The sequence below is a fragment of the Odocoileus virginianus genome, chromosome 3 (genome assembly GCF_023699985.2).
Source record: "Odocoileus virginianus isolate 20LAN1187 ecotype Illinois chromosome 3, Ovbor_1.2, whole genome shotgun sequence".
Taxonomy (NCBI): domain Eukaryota; kingdom Metazoa; phylum Chordata; class Mammalia; order Artiodactyla; family Cervidae; genus Odocoileus; species Odocoileus virginianus.
Window position 1 is genome coordinate 6,905,613 of NC_069676.1, and position 22,940 is coordinate 6,928,552.

Sequence of the window (22,940 nt, forward strand, 5' to 3'; positions counted from 1 at the left end):
GTTTCTCTATTTCTGTTCTGCAGTAGTCACGTCTCACCGCAGACCCTGGGCTGCTTGGAGACACAACCTGAACTCCTGCCAGGCTGTGTGCGCCCCAAAAGCCAGAATTTTAAGGGTTCTGAGCTTCCTGATTCCAGGCCTGGAAATGGGGTGTGAAGGCTTCCTGGCCCATGAGAGGAGAGGAGCTGCAGAGATCTTTGCCCTGCCCTCCTGTATGTGCTTTTGCCTGCCACATGCTGGCCTTGGAAGTGCAGGGCTTGCTGCGAACCTGGAGGCCCAGAATCACCTTTGTCTGCACCACAACTTGCTCCTGTGGGAGGCACTGGGTCCAGAGGAGCCAGTGTCCACAGCGGGTAGGGGAGTGAATCCTGAGCTGATTCACAGGCAGCTCTGGGTAACACCGTGCTCCCCCTCCCCCCCACCCTGTATCCAGACAGCTGCCAGGTGGGGAGGAAGTAAGAAAGCTGTGGGGATTGGCTGGCTTAGCCCGGCCCCTGGCAGCTTCCTCTAGATCTGGGGTCAGACCCAGCCATCCCAGGAGGAGGGCAGAAGAAGTTGTGTGGGACAAGCCAGCCCACACAGAAGGTAAGAGGCTGGGGGTCCTGGCCCAAGGTGGGGAAGGCAGATGCCCAAGGCAGAGTGGCTCCAGGGAATGAGATGACCCAGGAGATGAGTGGATACGTGTGTGTGTGTCTGTCTGTCTGTCTCTGTCTCTCCCTCTTCCTCTGAATTTCTGTTTCTCCCTCCCCTCTCCCAGCGCCTGTCCGCCTGTCTCTGAGCCCTTTTTGCCCGTCCGCAGTACTCCCCATCCCTGCCCCTCACTTCCTTGCTCCTCTCCCTCTATCCATCTCTGCCTCACAACTCACCATCACTGCCTCTTCCTTCATCCTCAGGATTCACCCTCCATCCCATCTGATCACAGGATGCTGGAGTTGAGCCTGTCCTGGCTGGGACTCGGGCCGGTGGCAGCCTCCCCGTGGCTGCTGCTGCTGCTGGTCGGGACCTCCTGGATCCTGGCCTGCGTCCTGGCCTGGACCTTCACCTCCTACAACAACTCTCGCCGCCTCCGATGTTTCCCACAGCCCCCAAAACGTAACTGGTTCTTTGGTCACCTGGGTCTGGTGAGTGTGGGCAGCAGGTTGGGTCTGGGAAATCAGGGTAGACGGACTTGCTGAGGGGTCAGGAATGGGGCTCAGGTTTTGGCTGGGGTCTAGGACAGCAGAGAAGACAGGGAGGCCAAGGAACCCCCTCTTCCCTCACTCATTAATCCCTCTACTCTGCCATTGAGACCTTCCCCACATCCTGTCCTTCCAGTCCTAGCCTGCTTTGGGGTCCATTCCCTGCCTGACTCCCACACATTGTGCACCTGATAAGATTCACCATCCAGCGTCTGCTCTGCACATGACCCATATCCGTGTGTCTCGCTCTGAGCCACAGCTTTCCTAATGGAAATAACTACCACCTCCCCATTCCCACCTACAGGAGCACAGCTGCCAACCCCCTCCCCTCTCCAGGACCCCTTCCTCTAATTTAACTCTCATCCCTCCCCCAAAGATGTCCCAATAGGCCTGTTGCCCAATCTAGATAAAGTCAGCTACTCACTTCCTCTTTCAGAAGCCTTCTTAAACCTACCCCACCTCCACACCTCCCTAGCTTGTGCCCCAGACTGTGACTTATGACTTGACCCCACTCAGGATAAATGAAACGTGTAATCATCCAATCACTTAGTAACCACCTCCCAATTTGATGTTGGTTTGTGGGAGCAGACACTACTGTGCCCAGTCCAGGACTGGAGCGATGTAAGCGCTCAAAACAAATGCTTGATGACCGAGGTGATCAACTTGCCATCATCTCCCTCAGTCAAGGTCAGAGGGATTATATTCAGCTCCCCCTATCTTGCAGACAACTTTTCCTTTCATGCCTGGGATGAGAACTACAACTTGGGGGAGGACTTATTGCAATTACTATTCATTAAGGCAACGTTCACAGCGGAGGGTGTCCAAAGCTCTCCGTGAAGATTGCTGAGGTTCCAGATCTTCAGATGGTCTCAGCGAGCCCTGGAGGCAGCAGGAATGTTACAAAGTTCTCCAGTTCGGCCTTCCCTGCCTCCAAGGGCTTGGCCATGGGGACCGGTTCAGTCACTCTTCTGTGTGACTTCAGCTGAGCCATGCTCCATCTCTGGGCTTTGAATCCTCACCTTAGGGCCTTTGGAGAGGGGAGCAAGTTACAAAGGTGAAAATTATCTATGTCATCTGCCTAGAGTACCTCGGATATTTGTCAGGTTTGAATGGAGCATCGTTAGGGAGAGGGTGCTTCACTAGGAGGCAACCCACACTTCTTCCCCTTTGAGGGGATATGGCATCCGTTTCTTCTTTTGAAAATGGCACAATTGAAGGGCATGCCCATAACTCGCAGAGAAACAGACAGGATGCACTCTGCATGGAGCCTGAGCAGCGAAGGTTATAGATCATGTTCCCCCTTGGGTTAGCAGGCAGAGTTCATGTCTGTCCCTGGGGGATGGCCAGGGCTATAAGGTCAGAGGTCTGCAGAACCCTTGCCATGCAAGAAATCAGAAGCCAGGTAGAGCAGGAAAAATATGGGACAGGGTTGGACCCTGCCCAGTGACCCAAGCCCAGTCACCTGCTACCCACAAAGCTGCCCACTGAGGACCTCCTTCTTAGATTGCCCTTGCACTGGGACCACTCCCAGGACAAGAAAAATGTGTCTTCTCAAGCCAAGATCTTCCTCCCTGCGGGCAGAGAGCCTATCTTCTCCCTGTGCCCTGGAATACACCCTTAGGACTTAGAAAGCCTCCAGGTCCCTTCCTCCCCCAGAGGGAAGGAGGAAGCAGAGATTCCCTCCATCTGTGCAGGATCCCACACTCTGTCCACTGCAGTGGACTCTCCTTCTGCAGAGTGATGGCTCTTACCTTGCTCACAGGTCCCCCCCCCCACCCATGGAGCAGGGCTTGAGCAAAGTAACTCAGCTGGTGACCAACTACCCCCAGGGTTACTTGATGTGGATGGGCCCCATCATCCCCCTGGTCGTTTTCTGCCACCCTGACAGCATCCGGACTTTCGCCAGTGCTTCAGGTATCCAGGCAGAGCTTGTGGTGGTGGGTGCCATGACACACCTCAGGGCTTCCAGCCCCTCCCTGCCAAGCTTCCATGTGGCCCATACAGGACCCCAACCCCCTCCCCTCCTCTCTTGCCATCTTCCTCTTTCCTTCATGCATTGATCATCCCAATCTCACAGCCTCCTCCTTGCTCTCACTGCCATTTACACCCCACCCTGGTGTCCTGGGTAAAAGACAGGACTTGAAGATTCAGATTGAGGCAGAGAAATAGATCTGTGACCTGGTGTGGTCAGGAATTGGCCAGAGGGAAATGAGCTCTGCAAACCCAGAAAAGAATCAAGGTTCTCTTCTGAGGGATGCTGGAAGGCTTCCTGGAAGAGGAGTTGGAACTGGGTCCAGAACGATGAGCAGAAATTTTTTAAAACAGAGTATGGAGTGATGCACGGGCATCCATAACATCTCTGGTCCCCTGCCAGACCTGTCCTCAGTCCCCACATATCCCCAGGTGCTGAGCAATGACGGCTTATGGCTGGTGTACATCTGAGTTGCTATTCACATGACATCCACCTCTCTGGTGGGTCACTTTCTTTCCCCCTGTCTTGGAGCTGGTCCACTTCTAGATCAGTGCCCTCCTCCAGATGCCAGGAATCTTCCTGAGGAGACTCCACCCCACCCCGGCTCTCTTCCCTTGTCCCCTGCCCGTCCCATCCACAGACAGATGACCAGGTAAGCAGGGGAACAGGCAGCGTGTAACAGAGACCTGAGAATGCAGAGTGAACATGAGAAGGGCCGCAGCTCTCTCTGGCTGCTGAAGTATCCTTCAGCTGTTAGTGGTGGAAATGCCACCCTGTATGATCTATGGAAAGAAAAGGAATCGAGTCACTGTGAAGTCCAAGGAGGGGTATCTTCAGACCCAGATCTATCCATGTCTATATAATATCATAAGAAATCTGTTTTCATTGTTTAGTTCTCTGTTCCTCTGTGGTGGCTTCCCTATCATCTTGGTAACACTGAATCCAACAAGCTCAACCCCCATGGAAAAGTGAGCTCATTGAAAACATTTTCAGGAAAAGACACAGGATTTCCTTTGATTTCCCTAGCCTGTGTCATAGGACCCATTCCTGTGTCCCTGAAACTCTGAGTATCCAGTCTTGGAGGTTGTTTAAGGGTCCTCTAAGCTGTTGTCTTGAGGCTCAGAGTGATTTGATGGTTAAGAACACAGACCCTGGGTTCAGACAGATGTGGGCACGTGTCTCAGGCTTATTGTCTGAGAGAACGTGGGCCACAGACTCTATCATTCAGAGCCTCAGTCTCCTCATCAGGAATATGGGGATGGAAGAGAAGTCAGGGGAACACAGTGTTTGGGATCCAAACAGGGAAAGACCCTTCCTATCCTTATACTCAGGGGACCTCAATTATCATGTATGGAGGATAAGGGTAGAGAGGGTGGCAGGAGGCTGAGGACAGAGAAGCAGCTGCTGGAAGTGATTCATTGTCCCAGCTCTGGATCCCTGCCCTGCAGGTCCTTCCCTCTGGCAGCCTAGAAGAGTGTGAATTGGGTTCTACTTGTTCCTCTCCAGATTCAGAGTTCAGAGGAAGGTCTCCTGTACACACAGGGCCTGGCCAGCACCTATGGGGATGCATGCTGCTGGTGGGTGGGGCCCTGGCGCCCAATCATCCGCATCTTCCACCCCACCTGCATCAAGCCTGTGCTCTTTGCTTCAGGTAGGCACCTCCCTGGCCATAGCTTGCCCATTGCCATGGTCTCTGTGTTGCCTCTAGTTGTACAAGTGACCAGGATGCAGGCAGAGGGGGGCATAGCAAAGATGCCACTGTTTCCCACTGCAGAATCCCAGCTGCATGATCTCCAGTCATGTCTCTGCAATGTCTGCTGAATGGCCATGTCTGATCAGATTTACATTTCTACATAGATTCTGGCTACAGTTGGTGTATGTTATACCTAGTGATACCTGGTATATGTTTAAATCTGAGCTCAGAGATATTCTCAGTCATGTCTAGAGCTCATCTGTGGCCAAGGACATGTGAGGCATCTTGGAGCCTCTCTGGTTCTTGTCTGAGATGCTGTTAGAGATTGCCTGGCTCTCCTGCTGGTCACTTGAGGGTGTTTGTCTGAGGCCTGGGACTCCAGGGCCACTCTGCAAAATGCCTGAGACCTTATGTGAGTCTTGCCTGATGCAGGTCTTAGGCTATGTCTGAGTTCTGCCTGGTTGAGGCCCATGTCATCAGTATATTCAGGTCCTGTCTGGGGTCCGCCTGGGGCACACCGAGGTCAAGTCAGATGGTCTTCAGGCCCATGGCAAAGCATTCTGCATCATGTCATGTTGTGCCATTCATGGTGTGGCCTGTTAGGACTTGTTAAGACATGGAGCCAGGTCAGATGTCTCAGGAGGGGCCAGTGCTGGGGCAGATGTGGTATCCTAGATCACCGTAAACGTGCTTTGTAAGGTCAGAAGATGCAATGTCCAGTCATGTCTCAGGTTGGGGTGTGTCTAAGAACCGTGAGTTGTGTCTATGGGCTCTGCCTTTGCTCTGTGCTGTGCTGTGGCCTGGTCTGGTCTCCTCTCCCCTCCCAGCTTCCTGCGCTCTTGGTCCCGTTCTGCTATGTTGGGCTTGGAGAGGGAATGCAGACTCCTGGCTGGGAGCCTCCACTCCCGACCAAAAGACCCTCCCTTCCCCCTCTCCTTGGTCCCTGATGGTCCTCATTCATGTCAGCTGCCAGTGCACCCAAGGATGTGGTCTTCTACGACTTTCTAAAGCCCTGGCTGGGTGAGTAACTGTTTGTGAAGGAGGTTGGGGATGACCCTGGGGACCCAGGAGAAGGTCTTTCTTTGCTCAATCCCCATGGCTGTCTCTGCTAGGGGATGGGCTCCTGCTGAGTGCTGGTGACAAGTGGAACAGGCACCGTCGCATGCTGACGCCTGCCTTCCACTTCAACATCCTGAAGCCCTATATGAAGATTTTCACCAAGAGCACAGACATCATGCATGTGAGTCTCTTGAACCCATGATCCCATCTGGAGTCTGGGGGACAACAGGGACTCAGAGACGTCTTTTCTGGATTCCTCCCTCTTCTGATTGGCTCAAGTCCATCATTCTTCCTTTCTCAGCCTCAATGTCCTTGGCTATCTAAAGAGTGTAATATGATCCCTGCTTTGTAGGGTGGTCAAGATATCCTGCAAGCTGAGCTTCCCTGGTGGCTCAGATAGCAAAGAATCTGCTTGCAATTCAGGAGACCCGGGTTCAATCCCTGGGTCAGGAAGATCCCTTGGAGAAGAAAATGGAAACCCAGTGTTGCCATTCTCCAGTGTTCTTGCCTGGAGAATTCCATGGACAGGGGAGCCTGTCAGGCTACAGTACATGGAGTCACAAAGAGTCGTACGTGACTGAATGACTAACAGTTTCACTTTCAAGATATCATAATGGAGCCATGTCCCTGGCACATAATAGTTGCTCAGAAGGTGTTAGCTTCTGTTTTACCTTCACAGAAGCCTTAGAATCTTGAGACATATTTGATGATAATAATGAATATCAGGCAGTAGTTATTTCTGAGTAATGAATCACTTGAAAACTATAAGGGTTTAATATGCACAGTGAGACTGTGAGTCAGTTGGCTGGTTTCTCTGGATGTGGATGGGGCCACTCATGTGCCAGTGATCAGCTGTGGGTCTGGTCGTGTTGGACTGCACCCTGCAAGTACTGCAAGACTCAAGACTGAAGAAAGAGCTAGAGTCAATAACACAGATGTACATCAGTGGTTGAATGGATAAGGGGATCTTATGTGTCTGAAGCAAGGTCCTGGAGTGATATCCCATCATGTGTATCTGTGACTGAGAGCAAGTATGTCAGCATTTACTGATAAGGCTCCATGAGTAAGAGGAAATGTGAATACAGTGTAGGTGAAGCAGGGACTGGTCAAGCATGGGATGTACAGAGAACAAGAGGACAGCTGTCTTGGGTGGCCTGACCATACAGATAGGAAGCATTGCTGGTCTGGGGTCAGTCCTCTCACAGGTTTGAAGCTTGGTTGGCTGTAAGCTGATCTAGCATGACCTCAGGTAGGGTAAATAGACTTGCTTTCATGTGATTCTCTCCCTTCAAAAGGCATCTCAGGCTGGTTCACATGGTAGAGGCAGGGTATGAAAAGATGGAGAAAGCTGCAGTGCCCCCTTGGGATCTAGGCTTGGAGTGATCACCTCATCATTTTCACCACAGTCTGTTGACCATAGAAAGTCCAAGGCCAGCTCAGAATCAAAGTATGGTGAAAGAGGCTCCACCTCCAAGTAGAGTTACTGAAAAGTTACATTGCAAAGGGCTTTGATATACACATAGGAAAGCAAAGAACTGGAGCACAGGTTTTTGTAAAGTGCCTGTGATTTTTCTTCATACTTGCAAGCTGACAAGGGAGCTTGTGACTGTTTCCTGGATTCTGCCAGAATACGTGAGACTCCTGGGTCATAGACAAAGGTTAGCCCAGCAAACAACACATGCTTCTTGTGGGTTTGCATCCTTCATCCAAGTCACCAAATTTCATGCAAATAACACAGGTGGGCTTCTATGGATGTCTACTCATATATCACAGGGGAGGGAATATTAGGTTTAGGAACTCTGTGACATTTATAGCAGTTAGAAGCAAGCCTGATATTTTCCAGGGGGACACATTACCTCACTTCTCAAGGTTGTTTGCTACAAACACAGCTCTGAGAAATGGCCCAGGTAAAGAACATAGGGGTCTTACAATTTTTTGGCAAAACCAAAAAAAAAAAAAAGTGCAGGAGTACTCAGGGCCCATGGAGGACTGTCTCTATCAACATAGGGATCATTTTCTTAATCAACTTATAACAATGAAAATGATGAAACCTAACATTTGTTAGCACTTACTTTATGAGAAGTTGAGCAATGGTGCACAAAGCATGGGCTCAACAGGTAAAGAATCTGCCTGCAATGCTGGACACTCAGGAGATGTGGGTTTGATTCCTGGGTTGGGAACATCCTCTAGAGGAGAAAATGGCAACCCACTATATTATTCCTGCCTGAAAAATCCCAAGGACAAAGGAGCCTGTTGGGGGGGGGGGCCACAGTCCAAAGTTCAGACACAGAGTCAGACACGACTGAGTAACCGAGCTCACACTCATGCACACAGAGTTGGGAGGTAGAGTGAGGATTACAGAACCCAGATCTTCGGACTCCCGGTCATGGAGACTTCATGTCCTAATAGTAACAGTTTTCACTCCTTTGTGAGCCTGGTCCTCCCTGGGGGTGGGTGCCTGGGACCAGGAGACAGAGTCCAGGGAGTGCATCCTGGTATCTGGGGTTAGGAAAGGGCACCAAGGAGGCAGTTCTCAGCCTCAGCTCTGTCCCCTTCTCTGTCCAGGCCAAGTGGCAGCGTCTGATCAAAGAGGGCCACACCCATCTGGACATGTTTGAACACATCAGCCTCATGACCCTGGACAGTCTGCAGAAATGTGTCTTCAGTTACGACAGCAATTGCCAGGAGTGAGTCTCAAGGGCCTGGGGAACACTAGCCACAGACCCATGGGAGTAGATGGGTAAGGAAGGGTTGACCAGGACAACCAGAAAGGTCTTCTTGGAGGAAGTGTGTCAGATCTGGACATTGAGGAACAAGAAGGGGAAGGAGAAGAAGCCATCCTCTGAGGTAGGTAGAACTGTTTGATAAAGGCCCGGAGGCTAGGAAGAGCAAGGTATGTGCAATAGTGAGGAGACATCTTGAAAATTAGGATGGAGGTATGGGCATCTTTATATCTTAAGGACATTCTGAAACCAAAGAGGATATGAAGTTTCTCCTGAGCTTTCCAGAGAGCCATGGAAGGTGTTTGAGAAGAAGAGGGTTCTGTTCAAAGTTTATTTCAGACGTTGTTGCATTTTCATGCTCTCATCCTGTAGGAAGCCCAGTGACTATATCGCGGCCATCTTGGAGCTCAGCGCGCTTGCGGCAAAACGATATCAGCAGCTCTTCCTGCACATGGACTTCCTGTACTACCTCACCCCAGATGGGCGGCGCTTCCGCAGGGCCTGCCGCCTGGTGCACGACTTCACAGATATCGTCATCCAGGAGCGGCGCCGCACCCTCCCCAAGGAGAATATTGATGACTTCCTCAAGGCCAAGGCGAAGACCAAGACTTTGGACTTTATTGACGTACTCCTGCTGACCAAGGTGGGCTCCTCTGGGATCTGAATTCAAGAAGCGGTATAGACCTTGGGAACTTGATTTAATCAAAGAACTTGAACTGGATGCAGAGGGTGCTGGGCAGCCATGTGAGATTCTTGTTGAAGGAAGGGCTGGGTTAGGGGTAAGTTTTAGAGATGACCATGTGGAATGCACAGGGCTTCCCTTGTGGCTCACACAGTAGAGACTCCACCTCCAGTGCAGGAGGCCCAAGTTCAATCCCCAGGTCAGGAAGATCCCCTGGAGTAGGAAGTGGCAACCCACTCCAGTATTCTTGCCTAGAGAATTCCATGGACAGAAGAGCCTGATGGGGTTCAGTCCATGGGGTTGCAAAGAGTCGGACAGGACTGAGTGACTAACACACACACGTGGGGTGCAGCCTGCAGGGGACTGAAACTGTGAAGGCCTGAGATTTTACTCTACTTCCAAATTAGTAAGTTAGTCTACTACAGAAATAGACTGTGTATATCCATGTATACATACAGAACACTGGATCATAAGAATCCATTTATTACTTATGGCAGTAACAGTAGCCAGAGTAGATGGTGTCTCTGTTCCCCAACCCCAAGTTCTTCTGAGAGCTCCGTGATCCCTTTATCTTCCAATGTAGCCATGCTTAACATTACAGAACAAATACCTTCCTTTATTTATTTATTTATTATTTATTTTTTAATTAATTTATTCATTTTGATTGGAGGCTGATTACTTTACAATATTGTAGTGGGTTTTGCCACACATTGACATGAATCCACTATGGGTGTACATGTGTTCCCCATCCTGAACCCCCCTCTCACCTCCCTCCCCATCCCATCCCTCAGGGTCATCCCAGTGCACCAGCCCTGAGCACCCTGTCTCATGCATCGAACCTGGACTGATGATCTGTTTCACATATGATAATTTACATGTTTCAATGCTATTCTCTCAAATCATGCCACCCTCGCCTTCTCCCACAGAGTCCAAAAGACTGTTCTATATATCTGTGTCTCTTTTGCTGTCTCCCATATAGGGTCATCATTACCATCTTTCTAAATTCCATATATATGCATTAGTATACTGTATTGGTGTTTTTCTTTCTGGCTTACTTCACTCTGTATAATAGGCTCCAGTTTCATCCACCTCATTAGAACTGATTCAAATGTATTCTTTTTAATGGCTGAGTAAATAGTCCATTGTGTATATGTACCACAGCTTTCTTATCCATTCGTCTGCTGATGGGCATCTAGGTTGCTTCCATGTCCTGGCTATTATAAACAGTGCTGCGATAAACATTGGGGTGCACGTGTCTCTTTCAGTTCTGGTTTCCTCAGTGTGTATGCCCAGAAGTGGGGTTGCTGGGTCATATGGCAGTTCTATTTCCAGATTTTTAAGGAATCTCCACACTGTTCTCTATAGAGGCTGTACTAGTTTGCATTCCCACCAACAGAGTAAGAGGGTCCCCTTTTCTCCGCACCCTCTCCAGCATTAATTGTTTGTAGACATTTTGATAGCAGCCATTCTGGCCAGCGTGAGATGGTACCTCATTGTGGTTTTGATTTGCATTTCTCTGATAATGAGTGATGTTGAGCATCTTTTCATGTGTTTGTTAGCCATCTATATGTCTTCTTTGGAGAACTGTCTGTTTAGTTCTTTGGCCCGTTTTTTTGATTAGGCCGTTTATTTTTCTGGAATTGAGCTGCAGGATCTGCTTGTATATTTTTGAAATTAATTCTTTGTCAGTTGCTTCATTTGCTATTATTTTCTCCCATTCTGAAGGCTGTCTTTTCACCTTGCTTATAGTTTCCTTCGGTGTGCAAAAGCTTTTAAGTTTAATTAGGTCCCATTTGGTTTTTTTTTTTTTTTTTTTTTTTTTTTGCTTTTATTTTCATTACTCTGGGAGGTGGGTCATAGAGGATCCTGCTGTGATTTATGCTGGAGAATGTTCTGCCTATGTTCTCCTCTAGGAGTTTTATAGTTTCTGGTCTTACGTTTAGAACTTTAATCCATTTTGAGGTTTTTTTGTGTGTGTGTGGTGTTAGAAAGTGTTCTAGTTTCATTCTTTTACAAGGGGTTGACCAGTTTTCCCAGAACCACCTTTTAGTTTTGTTGTTTTTTGCTATAGTCTCTTTGTTACTTTTTCATTTATTTCTGCCCTAATTTTTATGATTTCTTTCCTTCTACTAACCTTGGGGTTCTTCATTTCTTCTTTTTCTAGTTGCTTTAGGTGTAGAGTTAGGTTGTTTATTTTACTTTTCTCTTGTTTCTTGAGGTAAGCTTGTATTACTGTGAACTTTCCCCTTAGCACTGCTTTTATTGAATCCCCTAGGTTTTGGGTTGTCATGTTTTCATTTTCATTCATTTCTATGCATATTTTCTTTTTTTATTTCTTCTGTGATTTGTTGGTTATTCAGAAGCATGTTTTTTTGCCTCCATATTTTTGTATTTTTAATAGTTTTTTTTTCCTGTAGTTGACATTTAATCTTAACACATTGTGATCAGAAAAGATGCTTGAAATGATTTCAGTTTTTTTTAATTTTCCAAGGCTAGATTTGGCCCAATATGTGATCTGTCCTGGAGAAGGTTTCGTGTGCACTTGAAAAAAAGGTGAAATTCATTGTTTTGGGGTGAAATGTCCTATAGATATCAATTAGGACTAACTGGCCCACTGTATCATTAAAGTTTGTGTTTCCTTGTTAATTTTCTGTTTAGTTAATCTATCCATAGGTGTCAATGGGGTATTAAAATCTCCCACTATTATTGTGTTATTGTTAATTTCCCCTTTCATACTTGTTAGCATTTGCCTTACATATTGTGGTGCTCCTATGTTGGGTGCATACATATTTATAATTGTTATATCTTCTTCTTGGATTGATCCTTTGATCACTTTGTAGTGCCTTCTTTGTCTCTTTTCATGGCCTTGATTTCAAAGTCTATTTTATTTGATATGAGTATTGCTACTCCTGCTTTCTTTTGGTCTCCATTTGTGTGAAATATCTTTTTCCAGCCCTTCATTTCCAGTCTGTATGTGTCCCTTGTTTTGAGGTGGGTCTCTTGTAGACAGCATATATAGGGGTCTTGTTTTTGTATCCATTCAGTCAGTCTTTGTCTTTTGGTTGGGACATTCAACCCATTTACATTTAAGGTAATTATTGATAAGTATGATCCCGTTGCCATTAACTTTGTTGTTTTGGGTTCTAGTTTGTATACCTTTTCTGTGTTTCCTGTCTAGAGAAGATCCTTTAGCATTTGTTGAAGAGCTGGTTTGGTGGTGCTGAATTCTCTCAGCTTTTGTATGTCTGTAAAACTTTTGGTTTCTCCTTCATATTTGAATGAGATCCTTGCTGGGTACAGTAATCTGGGTTGTAGGTTTTTCTCTCTCATCACTTTAAGTATGTCCTGCCATTCCCTTCTGGCCTGAAGAGTTTCTATTAAAAGATCAGCTGTTATCCTTATGGGAATTCCCTTGTGTGTTATTTGCTGCTTTTCCCTTGCTGCTTTTAATATTTGTTCTTTGTGTTTGATCTTTGTTAATTTGATTAATATGTGTCTTGGGGTGTTTTGCCTTGGGTTTATCCTGTTTGGGACCCACTGCATTTCTTGGATTTGGGTGGCTGTTTCCTTCCCCATTTTAGGGAAGTTTTCAACTATTATCTCCTTAGGTATTTTCTCATGGCCTTTCTTTTTGTCTTGTTTTCTGGGACTCCTGTGATTCGAATGTTGGGACGTTTAACCTTGTCCCAGAGGTCTCTGAGTTTGTCCTCATTTCTTTAAATTCTTTTTTCTGTTTTCCTCTCTGCTTCATTTATTTCCACCATTCTATCTTCCACTTCACTTATCCTATCTTCTTCCTCAGTTATTCTACTGTTGGTTCCCTCCAGAGTGCTTTTGATCTCAGTTATTGCACTATTCATGATTGATTGACTCTTTTTTTCCCCATTTATTTTTATTAGTTGGAGGCTAATTACTTTACAATATTTTAGTGGAATATTACTCAGACATTAAAAAGAATTCATTTGAATCAGTTCTAATGAGATGGATGAAACTGGAGCCCATTATACAGAGTGAAGTAAGCCAGAGAGATAAAGACCAGTACAGTGTACTAACGCATATATATGGAATTTAGAAAGATGGTAATGATAACCCTATATGATTGACTCTTTTATTTCTTCTAGGTCCTTTTTAAGCTTTTCTTGCATCTTCTCAATCCTTGTCTCCAAACTATTTATCTGTAACTCCATTTTGTTTTCAAGATTTTGGATCATTTTTACTGTCATTATTCTGAATTGTTTTTTCAGGTAGACTCCCTATCTCCTTCTCTTTTGTTTGGTTTGGTGGGCATTTATCATGTTCCTTAACCTGCTGAATATTCCTCTGCCTTTTCATCTTGTTTATATTGCTGTGTTTGGGGTGGCCTTTCTGTATGCTGGAAGTTTGTGATTCCTCTTTATTGTGGAGGTTCCTCCCTGTGGGTGGGGTTGAATGAGTGCCTTGTCAAGGTTTCCTGCTTAGGGGAGATTGCGTCGGTGCTCTGGTGGATGGAGCTGGATGTCTTCTCTCGGGAGTGCAATGAAGTGTCCAGTAGTGAGTTTTGAGATGTCTGTGGGTTTGGTGTGACTTTTGGCCGCCTGTACTTTATTGCTCAGGGTTATGTTCCTGCGTTGTTGGAGAATTAGCTTGGTATGTCTTGCCCTGAAACTTGTTGGCTCTTGGGTGGAGCTTGGTTTCAGTGTAGGTATGGAGGCTTTGGGATGAGCTCTTGTCAGTTAATGTTCCCTGGAATCAGGAGTTTTCCAGTGTTCTCAGGTTTGGGATTTATGCCTCCTGCCTCTGGCTTTCAGTCTTATTCTTACAGTAACCTCAAGATTTCTTCATCCATACAGCACCAATGATAAAACATCTAGGTTAATGGTGAAAAGATGCTCCACAGTGAGGGACACCAGAGAAGTTCACAGTTACATAGAGAAGAGGGAAGAAGGATATAGAGGTGACCAGGAGGAGAAGAGGGGGAGTCAAAAGGAAAGAGACAGATCTAGCCAGTAATCAGTTCCCTAATCAGCCTCCATGGCCCAGAACACCCACAGAGATTCACAGATTCAGGTAGAGAAGAGAAGGGGGACAGAGGAGATAGAGGTGACCTGGGGGAGAGGAAGGAGAGTCAAAAGGAAAGAGAGCAATCAAGCCAGTAATCACGCTCCTAAGTTAAAATGGGTACTGAAGGTTAGATTCTTAAAGGTACAAAATTGTTAACAAATACCAAAAAGCAAAGATTAAAAATCTAGTGTAGAAGTTAGACTCTAAAAAATACAATATTAAAAAAATCACAAAAATTATAAAATATATATATGAAATTTTGCTTTAAAAACAGGGTCTTTTTTTGGGAGGTAACAGTAGGTTATAAAAAGGAAAATTAAAGGAGTAATAAAGAACTTAAAAATTTAAAAATGATAATAGTGAAAATTATCTAGGAATTCCTCTGGAGCTGTTGAGGGCATTGTGGGGTCATTTCAGTTCCAGATAGTTCCTTGTTCCAGCTTATACTTCTCAAGGTCCATAGGCCCCTTCCAATGCTTGGTCAATGCTAACTACGGGGTTTTAATCTGTTGCACCTGTCACTTCCAGCATGTCTCCCTCTTTGTTTATTTTGGCTTCCTCTGTTTGCAAGTCTCTTCAATGTCTAAGTTCCGCCCTGACACATGGGGGGTGAAGGTGGTCACTTATGTAGGCTCACTTGTTCAGTCGCTCTATGAGGAGGGAGGAACACTGGAAACAAATATCACTGTCATGTGTGGGGAGCACTTGAAGTGTCTGGGCCACGCTGGGTTTGCCCCACTCACGGCGTGTGTGCTTTCCCAGTCTACACTGCTCGGGCTCCAGGTTGCTCTGCAGCAGAATTGTCCAAATCAGGCCCTGGGTTGCATGCACTTCCCAGGTCTAAGCCGCTCAGGTTCAGGTTCTCGGGTACTCCACCAAGGTACAGACTTGGTTGGGCCAGCGTTTTGTGCCATTCCCATGTCCGAACAGCTCAGACAACCAGGTGCTTGGTGAGCGCCCTGTCCCAGGTGTGTGGAGTGTCTCATCACCTCCCCAGTCTTAGCTGCTCAGTTTCCTGTGTGTGCAAAGAGAGCCCTGTCTCAGGTGTGCTGTGTGTCTCTTCTGTGGAGCTAATCTCAGGCTGTGACCCTCCTGGCAAATGTCCACCATCCAGGATCCCAGGAAGACTTGGTTGGCAACTGGGAGCCTGCTCACAATTTGGTGGAGGATGCATCTCTCGAGCCAAGATTGCCCCTTGCCTTCTGGCTCTGGCTGTCGCCTGCCTGCCTCTCTGCCTCTGGCGGGGGAAGGGGCAGGTGTGCAACCAGCTAGCTCTCCTCTGGTATTCGCTCAATCCTTTGTTCTGTGAGTGGACCAGACTGTGCCTTAGGTTAGAGCTTTTTGCGGGAAATTTCTCTCTCTCTCTCTCTCTCTCTCTCTCTCTCTGGTTAACCCACAGTTTGGTTTGCTTTCTCATGTTAGCTCCCTCAGATTGCCCTCAGGGCATTCAGGACCAGTCCTTACCCTAAGCATGCAACCCGCGCCTCCCTGTTCAGCACCCCCTCACTACTGGCGGACACAAGCATCTGGGCTACTTCTCTGCTGGGAGTTGTGGTTAGGCGTGTATTCTGTGGGTTGCTTTTTTTTCCCCTCCTGGTTATGTTGCCCTCTGAGATTCCAAAACTCCCCACAGGCCTGCCGGTGAGAGGGTTTCCTGGTGTTTGGAAACTTCTCCTCCTTCATGACTCCCACCCTGGCATGGGTCTCCATCCTTAACTCTTTTGTCTCTTTTTGTCTTTTATATTTTGTCCTACCTCCTTTCAAAGCAAATGGGTGCCTTTCTGGGTGCCTGATGTCCTCCACCAGCATTCAGAAGCTGTTTGGAGGATTTTCTCAGCATTCAAATGATCTTTTCATGAATTTGTGGGGGAGAAAGTGGTCTCCCTGTCCTATTCATCTGCCATCTTAGGACCGCCCCCCCCCAATTTATTTATTTTAATTGGAAGCTAATTACTTTACAATATTGTAGTGGTTTTACCTCCAGTTTTTGAAATTTGGGACATACACAGGACTTCTCCTTTTTCCCTGTGTTTGAGGAGGGAAGGGAGAAGGAGAAAGAGAGAGGAGGGAAGGGAAGGGAGGGGAGTGGAGGGGAAGGGAAAATAGTGGAGAGGAGAGAAGAATGGACAAGAATACAGCAGAGATGAGAAGAAGTTGTTTTGGAGCTTAAACAGAACTCTTCACTGAGAAGGCAAAGTTTGCATGTTCTACAGGTGTACAACCCATTCCTTATCTCCAGGAGGCATTAAGAATGGGTTTTAATCTCTACTTCTAAGGTAAACTTGTTATCAGTCATCCTGTAACCCAGGTTACATCATGTAGAAACATGAAAATATTTATGAATCATTGATTCCTTTTAAAATGGATGCCATAGGAGGCAAAGAGTTCAAGGAGGAGGTCTGTGAGTGGGGCATCTGGTGGTACTGAGCAAAGGAGGTCTAGGACTTCAGGTTGAGCTTGGGTTTCTAGATGGATGATGGAGCTTCAGAGATTGTCTCAGTTTATGCTCAGTGGCCCTCAGAACTTGTGTGAATCTGGGAATCTTGCTTTCTCTCCAGGATGAAGATGGGAAGGGATTATCAGACGAAGACATCCGAGCTGAAGCTGACACCTTCATGTTTGAAGGTGAGGGTCCCAGTGTGGAATTACACAGGGGGATGGGCCTCTCCCCCAACACAGGAACTTGGCAAGTGGACCCTGGATCATGCCATCCCTCCCCATCCCCCCATGGGCTAAGGTGAGGGTGCTGTCCACATTGTAGTGCTGAAGTAGGCCAGAGACCCAAGCCTCTCTGGATGCTCCTCAGGCCATGACACCACAGCCAGTGGCCTCTCCTGGGTCCTGTACAACCTTGCAAAACACCCAGAATACCAGGAGCGCTGCCGGCAGGAGGTGCGAGAGCTCCTGAAGGACCGTGAGTCTAAAGAGATTGAATGGTGAGTGCAAGTCTTCGTGGCCTTTTTCTGAGCCCCTGCTTCCTGGTTTGGGAAGAGTGAAAATATTCTTGTGGATTCTGTCCTTATTTCTTAGTGGGAATGTGAGAAGATCCCAGAGACAGGGTCTGGGAAAAGTTTGCAGGTTTGGAAGATAGGAAGTCCTGCATTAACTAGCAACAATTTGTGAGGGCAGGTGATACCAGTGAGCACCTATTCAGTAAATGAACTTTCCCTCCATTTCTTTACTTTTCTCTCTGAAGTCATATGTTTTCAAAAATCTTCATTCTATTTCCTCATATTCTAATTCCTCATATTATTTAGTCCAGGATTTAAAAGGAACACCTGAGGACTAAAGTCATTCACTCCTTTCCAGGAATATCTGCATCTTCTTCCATCTATTCCCCATTTAGGAAACACTGCAAAACTGCCTCCCTCTCCCCAGTTCTATGCCATCTCCAATTCTCCCCACCTCATTGTGTGTCCTGGACTCAGGAAGGACCAACCCCAGTCTTTGCCTTCCAGGATCTCCCAGCCTGGTGGAAGAATAGTCCCAGGTCAGGATATTCCCAGTGTGCATGGACCAGGCTGGGGTTTGATATGATAGGCTTGTGGAAAACAGATTACTTAATAATATTAACATGCTATTCCGGAGTATGGAATGGATATCCATTTTTAGATATTCACATAATCTTTAGGCTTTTAATAGAGTCTAAAATTTTAGCATAGAAATCTAAGGCAGCTATTGCTAAACAAACCCTTAGGTACCTCTTGTTCCTATGGTGAATCATATAGTCTATCTGGATTGAGAAACATTTATAAGTTCATTTGGAATATAGACATTCACATGTCTTCCAGATATTTTATATCATCACCATCTTTTCTTTCATCTATTATATTATTTCTAAAGAAAAACTAATAATTTATTGGTATAAATTTCTTGCCCAGTGAACATAGTAAGTTCTAGATATGGTCTCATACCAACAGGACAAAGAAAGATCATTTATACTAAAAACTCTTGTAACAACTGGAGAGCTACATGGAAAAAGGTTAATTCAACATGGTCTTATGTCTTATAAGAAAATAACGTATACACTAATCAAAGATTTAAAATAAAAAGTAAAAGAGCCTTGGGACATCCCTAGTGGTCCAGTGGTTAAGAATTCACCTTGCAATGCAGGAGACTTAGGTTTGATCCCTGGTTGGGGAACTAAGATCCCATGTGTGCAATAGCAGCTAAGCCCACACGCAGCTAAACAGAGTTCACGGACCCAGTGAAAGATCCTGCCTGACACAACAAAGATCTGATGCAACTAAGTCCTGCTGCAACCAAACAAATAATTTTTTCAGAAAATAATAAAATAAAGGAGTCTTAAAGGCTCTAGAGGAAACCAGGGAAATTATTTTATAGCTCCAGAGTAGGAAAGGCCTTATTTTGGACACAAGTCCCAAGAGATGTACAAGAAGAGCTTGACACACTGTTACATGAAAAAGATACAGAGCAATGTGTATTGTATACAGCATGATACTGCGTGATTATTAATGCAAAAAGGTACTCCTGGAAGGACACATAAAGAATAACCACTAGTCAAACTGTGAGGAAGGGAAAGGAGTGATACTGAGACATGGGGTGGTGGTTTTGTGGTTTTCTGATTTGGAACTAGCCAACTATATCAGCTATTAAGAATTTAGATCACCACACAAAATTAAGAGGATAAAAAAGAATTCAGTCCATTACTGGGTCTTATATTCAATATTTGTACCAGTTTTCCAGTGTGTTGCTTCCCTGATAGTTCAGTTGGTAAAGAATCTGCCTGCAATGCAGGCAACCCCAGTTTGATTCCTGGGTTGGGACAATTCTCCGGAGAAGGGATAGGCTACCCACTCTAGTATTCTTGGTCTTCCCTTGTGGCTCAGCTGGTAAAGAATCCGTCTACAATGCGGGAGACCTGGGTTCGATCCCTGGGTTGGGAAGATCCCCTGGAGAAGGGAAAGGCTACCCACTCCAGTATTCTGGCCTGGAGAATACAAAGAGTCGGACGTGACTCTCACTTTCACTTTTTCCAGTGAACTCTCTCATTTTCTAAGTATAAAACCACTATCTGCCGAAAATGATCCATCTGTGATTATGTCATAGACAAAAGGGATCTTACAGGGCAGTAGGAGTGCTGGAGGCTGGTATGTCTATTTTTGCTCCCTGGATAATTGTCATGTCGTTTCCTTAGGGACGACCTGGCTCAGTTGCCCTTCCTGACCATGTGCATCAAGGAGAGTCTGCGGTTGCACCCCCCAGTCATCGTCATCTCTCGCTGCTGTACCCAGGACATCATGCTTCCAGACGGCCGGGTCATCCCCAAAGGTGCTCACCATGACTGTGGGATGAGGTTCCTGGTCAGAAAGGGGGCCCATCAGGCAGGTTGAACCTAATTCTAACTGGTCCCTCCTCTCCCACAGGTGTTATCTGCCTCATCAGTATTTTCGGGACCCACCACAACCCATCTGTGTGGCCAGACCCTGAGGTGATGCCTCTGCGACGCCATACTGCCATCATCCCTGTCCATTCCCTTTGGCGGACCCAAGGGCGACTACAGAATTCTGATTGCCCAATCAGACATCACCTCCCTCCCATTATACACACATCTGCCTCTCTAAGAATGGACTTTCTGGGAGATACCACCTGGTAACCCTGTCTTGTCTTGACCCCAGGTCTATGACCCCTTCCGCTTCGAGCCAGAAAACATCAAGGGGAGGTCACCTCTGGCTTTTATCCCCTTCTCAGCGGGTCCCAGGTGAGGACATTGGACATTTGAGGTGAAGATGGAGTAGTGGGGGCGGGGGTCTGGGACTGAGATTCCAGGTTTAACTGTAGGGATCAGGAAGACGGGAAATTTAAGGCTGTGTTTCCCTCCCCTCCCCCAGACATAATGGCAAGGGCCTAGGGAATGGTGGGGGGCACAAGGAGGGGTCCACAGTGTGCTGAGAGGCCAGTTCCCCTGTGTTCTGGTCTGAGTGCAGGACTGGAGTGTGGGCAAGGGTCTGGGCATATGCAAGCCCACGCGGGGGTTCCTGACATGGTTAGCTTCCTTCTCTACCACTGTACGTGTAAGTTGTGGGCCGGGTGCTGCGGAGCCCAGATGAGGGTTCCAGGTGCAGTCAGAGCCCCCTCTCCCGCCCACAGGAACTGCATCGGGCAGACATTCGCCATGACCGAGATGAAAGTGGTCCTGGCGCTCACGCTACTGCGCTTCCGCGTCCTGCCAGATGAGGAGGAGCCTCGCCGGAAGCCAGAGCTGATCCTGCGCGCGGAGGGCGGACTTTGGCTGCGGATGGAGCCGCTGAGCCCCGGACACCAATGACGCACCCACCTTCTGGCCTGAGATCCGCCCGTAACCATAGACACCCCACTGCAGATTCCCAGGAATAAATCTGGGACTTCGCTGGCGGTGCAGTGGTTAAGAGTTTGTGCTTCCACTGCAAGGGGCATGGGATCCTGATCTGGGAGCCTACGTCTGTCCCAAAACCTCACTGAGAGCCAGCAGGGGGTCCTTGGGGCCTGGACAGATCCAGGCGGATGGATGCGGCTGTGAACCTGGTGGGGGAGGCGGGGGGAGGCGGGGGGAGGCGGGGGGAGGCGGGGGGAGCGTGGGGGAATGGGGGCAAATTTTGTTACGATACTGGAGCTCCATCTTGGATCATGAGGACAACATGACTTTTTAAGGAAGGTGAAGCAGAGAGCTAGATGCAGTCAGGGTCAGATGACCCTGGATCCACCACTCCCTCCTTACAAACGTTTGCCATTTTTAGCTATTTGGCTGGGTTGGGGAAAATCTCTCTCTAAGCCTCAGTGCCTTTATTACATAATAGTAGCCACCTTATTGCGATGTTGTGGAGATTTATGAAAAGCTTGTGCAAAATGACTGACTCAGTATCTGGTAAGCATCCCTACTGAATGTGCGTTCATTTCCACACTTATTTTTGCATCACTTTAAAGCACATTTAAAATGCTTTAAAGTCATAAAAGTTACACTGAAGTTTGGAGACACGCGGAAACCTGCTGTTGAAGAAACCTGCCATTAGAAGATTCAGCAAATTCAAATTTTCCATAGTTAGATCTGTTACACAGTTACAGGCTGCTCTGCTGTGAAACAGACCTGAAGCTAGGAAAAAGAAAAATTTTCCCTCAGAGAGGCATGACCCACGACTTCATTTTCATCAGGATGTTCTAGGAAGCGGAGGTGAAGAGAGTCCTCAATAGTAAGAGAAGGTGGAGGGGCAGGAGTGGGGCCACTTCCTTCAGCACCTGGGACAGCAGCTGCTCCAGGACTAGCCCCACTGAGGTGGCAGGGGGTCCTGGGATGGTCTTAGTATCAGGCCCTTTTGGGGTTCTACAAGCTGGGGTCAGAAGACTTAATGGTTGAATAATAAGAAATAAATCCTATATCATAAAATTAGTAAATATTTCATGTATTCTATGCTGAAAATTGCATATGTTCTTCTTTGCCTTCAGAGTTCTTATTAAAATGTTTTTCTTTAAAAACAAAACAGAGAAGTTGGGGGGGGGGGGGAACTGCCCTGGTGGTCCGATAGCTTAGATTCAGTGCTCTCAATGCAGGTAGCCCAGGTTCAATATCTAGTCCATGAACTATACTCCACATGCCACAACTAAGAGTTTGCATCCTGTAAATACAGATTCTGCATGCTGTGACCAAGACCCAGAACAGGCAGATAAATAAGTAAATATTTATTAGTTTTTCCTTTCCCCCAAATTATACCTTGTCATAGAAAAAACCACAGTGAAGAAAAAGTAAGAAATAAGCATCATATCCATAATCCAAACATGCCAAAGTAATCACTTCATATTCTCTAACATATACTGCCAAATTTTAAAGTGAAAGTATCAGTCGCACCCAGCTCTTTGCGACTCCATGAACTGTAGCTGACAAGGCTCTTCTGTCCGTGGAATTCTCCTAGTAAGACTACTGGAGTGGGTAGAAGATTCCCTTCTCCAAGGGATCTTCCTGACCCAGGGATCGAAACTGAGTCTCACACATCACAGGCAGATTCTTTACTGACTGAGCCACCAGAGAAGCCTATGAAATACACTTTCTCAGAGGCCACACGTACTCAAGACTTTACAAAATCATTAGCAGAGGATGGTTTCGATCCATCGACCTCTGGGTTATGGGCCCAGCACGCTTCCGCTGCGCCACTCTGCTCTGACTTTTTAACTTTAAATTTCCCAATTTTGAACCAGTCCGTTATTCCATGTCCAGTTCTAATTGTTGCTTCTTAGCCCACAAACAGAATTCTCAGGAGTCAGGTGAGGTGACCTGGTACTCCCACCTCTTTAAGAATTTTCCACAGTTGGTGGTGATCCACACAGTCAAAGGTTTTAGCATAGTCAGTGAAGCAGAACAAAATGTTTTATTGGGTCATAAAAAGAAATGAAGTAGGGAGTTCCCTGCAGGCCAGTGGTTAAGACTCTGCATTTCCAATACAAGAGGTGCAGGTTCAGTCCCTGGTTAGGGAACTATAAGATCCCACATACCATGTTGCATGGCCAAGTTTTGTTTTTTTTTTAAAGAATGAAGCAGTGACACATGCTTCAAAATGAATGAACTTTGAAAACATTATGATAAAAGAAAGGAACTGGACACAAA

The 22,940-nt window shown here is 46.8% G+C and overlaps 1 protein-coding gene and 1 non-coding gene across 3 annotated transcripts; one reads left to right on the plus strand and one right to left on the minus strand.

The window, feature by feature from the left end:
* Nucleotides 1–479: 479 nt before the first annotated feature.
* On the plus strand, nucleotides 480–20,722 carry LOC110121651 (cytochrome P450 4F3-like). Of its 2 annotated transcripts, none has more exons than XM_020868918.2 (13): nucleotides 480–585; nucleotides 894–1,121; nucleotides 4,657–4,801; nucleotides 5,810–5,863; nucleotides 5,956–6,083; nucleotides 8,468–8,589; nucleotides 8,998–9,268; nucleotides 16,906–16,972; nucleotides 17,154–17,283; nucleotides 19,506–19,639; nucleotides 19,735–19,799; nucleotides 19,987–20,069; nucleotides 20,459–20,722. In XM_020868918.2, exons 2-13 carry the CDS (start codon nucleotides 924–926, stop codon nucleotides 20,634–20,636), a joined length of 1,575 nt encoding a protein of 524 aa, XP_020724577.2. In that variant the 5' UTR covers nucleotides 480–585; nucleotides 894–923; the 3' UTR covers nucleotides 20,637–20,722. The 2 variants fall into 2 exon arrangements, with proteins under 2 accessions (XP_020724577.2, XP_070318712.1); XM_070462611.1 differs by lacking the exon at nucleotides 480–585 and adding an exon at nucleotides 659–681.
* Nucleotides 20,723–22,424: 1,702 nt separating this feature from the next.
* TRNAM-CAU (transfer RNA methionine (anticodon CAU)) lies at nucleotides 22,425–22,496 on the minus strand. The gene has a single exon. It is a non-coding gene; the product is annotated as a tRNA-Met (tRNA).
* Nucleotides 22,497–22,940: the final 444 nt, after the last annotated feature.